Genomic DNA, 6295 nt, shown 5'->3' with positions numbered 1-6295 from the left:
GGCATGGGGCTTGAATACAGGGCTTGGGTTCTGTCCTTGAACTTTTTTGCTCAAGGCTAGCTTTCTATCATTTTGAGCCACAAGCTCCACTTCTGGTTTTCAGGTGGTTAATTGGAGGTAAGAGTCTCACAGACTTTCCCACCCAGGCTGGCCTTGAACTGCAATCCTCAGATCTCAGCTTCCTGAGCAGCTAGGATTACAAGTGTGAGCCACCAACACTCAGCCCAGGAAATTTCTTGAACCAAGAAAAAGATTCAGCTGTTCAGAAGGAGAGACCAATGGAAACAATTACTGCAAGATATCAAGAACATTTTGTAAACTTTCTGATTCTAGTTGGTGAGAATTTAATAAAGTACTGTAAGCCGGGTGCTGGTGGCTCATACCTGTAATCCTAGCTACTCAAGAGGCTGAGATCTGAGGATCATGATTCAAAGCCAGACAGGGAAAAATGTTGGAGAGACTCTTATCTCCAGAAAACTGGAAGTAGCTCTGTGGCTCAAGTGGTAGAGCACTAGCCTTGAGCTGAAGAGCTGAGGGACAGTGCCCAGGTCCAGAGTTCAGGCCCCACGACTGACCAAAAAAAAAAAAAGTACTGTAACCATGCTACCAGACTGGGTATTCAAAATGAAGAGAATGAAGGAGGAAAAAAAGTCAGAATTTTTGAAAAACTGAAGAGATGGAAAAAATTGGACTACTAAATGACAACCACCAAAAAAACCTTGGTGAAAGATGAATCCCACAGATAATGTGGGATTTCATTCAAGTGGCACTCTGCCACTTGAGCCACAACTACACTTCTGGCTTTTTGGTAGTTAGAGGTAAAAGTTTCTTGGAATTTCTTGTCCAAGCTGGCTTTGAAACACAATCCTCAGGTCTAAGCCTCCTGAATAGCTATGATTCTAGGTGTGAGCCACTGGAATCAGGCTTAGTTAGCTCACTTTTGGGTAAGAAAAGTGTAGAAATAAGAATGCATAAACAAATTTGCTTACCTATGTAAAGAAACAATGAAGGCATGATGGTTTCCCAGTTGTTGTTGTTGTTTAAACACTAGTGGGACTCTTGTGCCAGTACTCTGTGCCTTGGCCTCTCTCTCTCTCATTTATTAATGCTGGTACTCTACCACTTGGATCCGTATTTTCACATGTGACATTAAGTGAGATGCTCTACACTGTGGCTTTATATGCACATTGAATGGCATTACTATCAATGTTAAGGATAGATAGGTACCAGAAGTCTTGAGAAGCAGGTGTTGGCTCACCCCATGAGCATCATTTCAACCCTCAGAATTGTCCAACAGGACCCAAGCCACTTCCTAAAGTGGTTTGTGTCCCAAGGGCTGTAGATACTCATGCTGGACATATCAGGATGTCTCTCAATAGGTACTTGCAATAGGCAGGAATCACACTTAGAAGCAAATGGGATCTATTATTTCAGACTCATAAGCAGAGCTTGAACTCAGGGCTTCATGCTTGCTTAGTTTGTTGGCTCAGCTGGTGCTCTACATTTAAGTCACACTTTCAGACTAACTTTTTGTTGGTTAATTTGGAGATGGAGTCTTACAAACTATTTTGTTTATGCTGGATCTCAGAATTCTGAGTACCTAGGATTACAGATGTGAGCCACTGGTTCCTGACTTCAACTTGTTTTGCTATAGTCTGGAATCTTTACTTTCCACATGCATGCAGTTAGCCTTGTTGTACTGTATATGTATCAGTGTAACCCAATTCAGATTCTTTTTGTAAAAAGAGAGAGCATATAAAAATGAACAAAACAATCCAGCGATACTTAGCGACAATAATAATACCTGGGGTTCAAAAGAAATTTCTTGCCATATATATTTAAAATATATTAAAATATCTTTTGGTACTTGTTGCTGGTGGCTCATGTCTATAATCTTAGCAATTCAAGAGGCTGAGATCTGAGGATTGCAGTTCGAAGCTAGCCCAGGTAGGAAAGTCTGTGAGACTTTTATCTCCAATTAGTCACTAGAAAATCAGAAGTGGTGCTATGGCTCAAAATGGTAGAGTGCTAGCCTTGAGCAAAAAAGCTCAGGGACAGTATCCAGGCCCAGAGTTCAAGCCCCATGACCAATACCACCACCAAAAAAACCTTTTGTATTACTCTGACAATTGTTAAAAGACCCTTGTTCAATCAGCAACTTATTTAAAGAGTTTATACCACTTAATTTTTTTAATTTTTTAATGCACAAGAAATTAAAACTGGGTGCTGGTGACTCATGTTTGCAATACTAGCTTCTCAGGAGACCGAAATTTGAAAAATGCAGGTTAAACCTTTCCGGGCAGAAAATCCGTGAGACTCTCCATTTTCTTCAATTAACCAACAAAAAGACGGAAATAGAGCTGTGGCTTATATGATAAAGCACCAGCCTTGAGAGGAAAAAGCCACAACAGAGCACAAAGCCCTGAGTTCACACCCCACTACTGGCACAAAGAAGGAAACTGAATAAAAGCAATGCATAACTAGGTATCTTTTAATACTCTACCTTGAAACATGTTCTATGGCATCCTGGAAAAACACCAACTTTACTTCTTTAGGGTTTGTCAGATTGTAATCATCAAGGTAGTCCTGTAGAACACTTGAGATTTTTTCCATATCAGGTAAGTCATCATAAATTCTATCCTCCTTTTCTGCTCCAAACTGTAAGATGATTGATGAGAGAAGAACCATGATATCATATATAAACATACATGACCGAAGAGTCTGGGAAACCCATTTCATTTAACTTCTTCAAGCACTACATTGTAATTTCAATGCTTTGTGTAATAGAAGTCACATTGGATGCTAAGAATATGGGTTTTTTTTTTTGGTATAACCCCACAGTTTGATTTTATACTTTTGCTCTTAGGTGACTGACATTAGAAAAACCGAAGATGGATTGTTACTGTTATAAACAATCATTTAGAACATATGTAGTTTTTATACAGCAGCCATGTAGGGTTTAATAAATTGCTGAGAGTAAAAATCAGGTGTAAACTTAGGGGAACTGAGTTCCCATTTGGATCAATTGGGGATCGCTTTTCTCTGCTATGGCAAGTGCCCCAGACACTTTGACTTGGACTGAAATACCCAGGCAATCCAAGAAGAGTCCCGGTCTTCATTTCTCCTTTAATTATTCTTCATTTGATGATACCATCACCAAAACCACATAAGAAATGTAATCTTTGAAAACAAACCCCAAACATAATTTTTAATGATAAGTTAAAATAGATCTATGTCACACATTATTATTTATCTTTTCTTCTGTAAGGTGGTAATAGTCATCTGAAGGAAAATTTCACAGTGCATACATCTGATACGAAGATGAGTTCATTGGTCACTAAATCAGCACTAAGTGGGAGCCTGTTATGCACCTAGCTCTGACAGGGAATCTAGGGGCTTAGGGTGAACAAAAACAATACTGTCCTGCTTGCTTGGAAACATGGAGAATATGTACCTAGAAAAAGAATGTGGGGTTAAATGGAAGATGTATTCCAGTGCAGGTCCAGGATGCAAAAGAGTGTAGATATTATGTGAAGGACTGATTTGAGAAGTTTATAAAGAAAATAAAGGAGCTGGGAGCTGGCAGATCACACCTGTAATTCTAGGTACTTGAGAGGGTGGGATTGAGAGAATCCTGGTTCCATGCCACCCCTGGAAGAAAAGTTTCTGAGGCTCTATCTTGGTGGAAAGATGTTTGGTGTGGTGGTGTGTCTCTGTCATACCAGCTAGTAATGGAGGCTTAAAATAAGCAGTTCTTGGTTAGATACACACCTAGGGTAGAAAGCAAGACCTTATTTCAAAAATAACCAATAAAAAAGGACTGGAGGTATGGTTCATTGGTAGAGAGCCTGCCTAGCACATGTTAAGCCCTGAGTTTAAATAAACCTCAGTTCTCCGTCTCTTTCTGTTCTCTCTCTGTCTATTATTTATATATATGTACACAGACACAGACACAGACACACACACACACACACACACACACACACACACACACACACACACACACACATTAGTCTTTGCAGGATACCCAGTCTTTGTCTGTTACTCTGGTGTTGTAGGGCAAAAGCAAATGGTGAGTGTACCTGTGCCCTGACAAAATTGTTGTATAATTGTATAATCCACTGTAGGTTGATGGGCTCATGGGGCAACAATCTGCCTATACCTAGTCCAGGCATTTAATCTTAACAAATGGAAAGTTCTTGTAGAAGATGGACTTGAAGCAGAAAATAATGTTTTAACTGGAGGTGTGGCTCAAAGGGTAGAACACTTGCCTAGCAAGCCTGACACCCTGAGCTCAACCCACAGTACTGCCAACAACCACAACAGCAGCAAAACAAGTGGTTCAGACATTAGTAAATGCTTTATAATCTTCAAATACAGTGACAGCAATACAGTACACTTACCTTAATGAAATCTCCAAAGATGATGGGCTTGGTTAAAAAATAGTCTATCTCAATTGAAATTCCAAAATGTTTGTCTGTTCAAATATAAAAAAAAGTTTGGTATAATGATAAGCTAGAATTCAGCTTTTCAATAAGATATGCAGAAAATGTCAGCAGCTACTTTGCTAAAGCCCTAATTGCTAAAAGTGAAAATTGAGTAAAGGCCATGTTTACGTCATGCCATGTGAGTTTGGTTGGTAATTTTCCAGATTTAAGATGAAGAATAGATAACAAATATTGAAAACCTTTGTGACAAGGTAAATACTGGATTAGATTGTCCTAATTATCTTTTCTTTTTATTGTGAAAATACTGTTATCTTGATTTTCAATCAGATAAGATGTTCGTTTTTCTCTCTTTCTCTCCCTTCTCCCCTCTCTTCTCTCTCTACTTCTCTCTCTCTCTGTTTCACTCTCTCATATGCTAACCCCGTGGCTTGAACTCTGGGGCCTGGGCATTCATTGTCTGAGCTTTTTGGCTCAAGGCTAGCACTCTACCATTTTAACTATAGCTCCACTTCTGGCTCTTTGTTAGTTTTATTTTTTTTTTGTTGTTGTTGTTGGTTTGTTGGTTAATTGGAGATAAGAGTGTCAAGGACTTTCCAGCTTGGGCTGGCTTTGAAATGTGATCCTTAGGTCTGAGTCTCTTGAGTAGGTAGGATTACAGATGTGAGCCACTGGCACAGACTATTTTCTCTGTTCTACTTAAAAACCTATCATGAATTAAAAAAAATTAAACCTTCTTACATTTCAGGAAAATAACTGCCACAATTTAAAAATATTATAAACCTGAGCTACTAAAGGAAACAAATATAAATACTGTAAATAAAGATTGATATTTACTGGCCATTTCTGTCAAGATAACATGGAAATAGTGCTTGTCTTCATTATTAATCAAACGGTCATGGAATACTCTTTGGCATTCATGGCAAAAGAGTCTGAATATTTGTAATTCTTCCCTTATTGTTCCCGAATCACACTGGAGAATACCTGTTAGTTTTTAGGGCGGGGGAGAAAGGAAAAGAAATTACCTTTGTGGAATATCTAGTAATAATTTAACCAGGAAATCATTAAGTCCAACTTTACCCACACATTGACAAAGTGCTTTCCCAGTGTGTGTATGCGGAGATTAATGGGAACCTAAGTTTTTGAAAGCAAACCTGGAATGCCTTATGTGACAAAGCCTTTTATATTGTTTTGTGATATATTTTTTAAATTGATCATGTGAAGTAGTCAAACTTTATAGCTTAAGCAATGCTCCTTTCCTTAGGATATGGGTTTTACTCATATTATTCTGAGCCCGTAAAAAGTTAGTCTCAATTATTATTGCAAATGCAGTCCTAAAAATTTCAAGTTACAATGGGAGCAATAATACAAAGCAGTACCTGGAAAGGTTCTTTTTGCAGACACACCCCTCAGATGGGCTCCTCTGTCCACACCATGTGGACAAGGGCATGGACAATGTATATCACATGCGTATATAAGACAGTAGATACTGTCCACACTGCCCTGTGATAGTAAGATGTTTCTAGATAATGATGTTATACTTAACAAAATATTATATATGTGTGATTTGTGTCCCTTTCCTTTCTTCTTTTTTCTTTTTTGGCAGTACTGGGGAGCTCAGGCTCTCACACTTAATCATCAAGTATCTTCTACATGAGCCAAACCTCAGTCTACATGTGTTTCTTGAAGTGCTTAAAATTTTAATTATTTTCAATTAAAATTATAGAAACAAGGGAATTTCTAGGACATGTTGATGGAATGTGGGGACAATAAGGATGATGTTAACAACTGGAATTTCCTGGATAATTTATCATTGGTGAGATAAAATGGATCCTCTTTTTTTTTTTTTT

General features: G+C 38.3%; 1 protein-coding gene across 1 annotated transcript in view; it reads right to left on the bottom strand.

Moving 5' to 3' along the window:
* The window catches only part of Dnah6 (dynein, axonemal, heavy chain 6), a 195288-nt gene that overhangs the window by 68116 nt on the left and 120877 nt on the right, over positions 1-6295 (bottom strand). The window contains exons 40-42 of the mRNA XM_013035434.1: positions 5283-5429; positions 4404-4477; positions 2512-2658 (exon numbers count right to left, since the gene is read on the bottom strand). Of these exons, the coding sequence (XP_012890888.1) occupies positions 2512-2658; positions 4404-4477; positions 5283-5429 (368 nt within the window). The remainder of the gene's footprint in view (positions 1-2511; positions 2659-4403; positions 4478-5282; positions 5430-6295) is intronic.

This window comes from Dipodomys ordii, unplaced genomic scaffold (genome assembly GCF_000151885.1).
Source record: "Dipodomys ordii isolate 6190 unplaced genomic scaffold, Dord_2.0 Scaffold212, whole genome shotgun sequence".
Taxonomy (NCBI): Eukaryota; Metazoa; Chordata; class Mammalia; order Rodentia; family Heteromyidae; genus Dipodomys; species Dipodomys ordii.
Note: the sequence above shows the minus strand (reverse complement) of the source record. Positions and strands in the feature narration are given on the sequence as shown.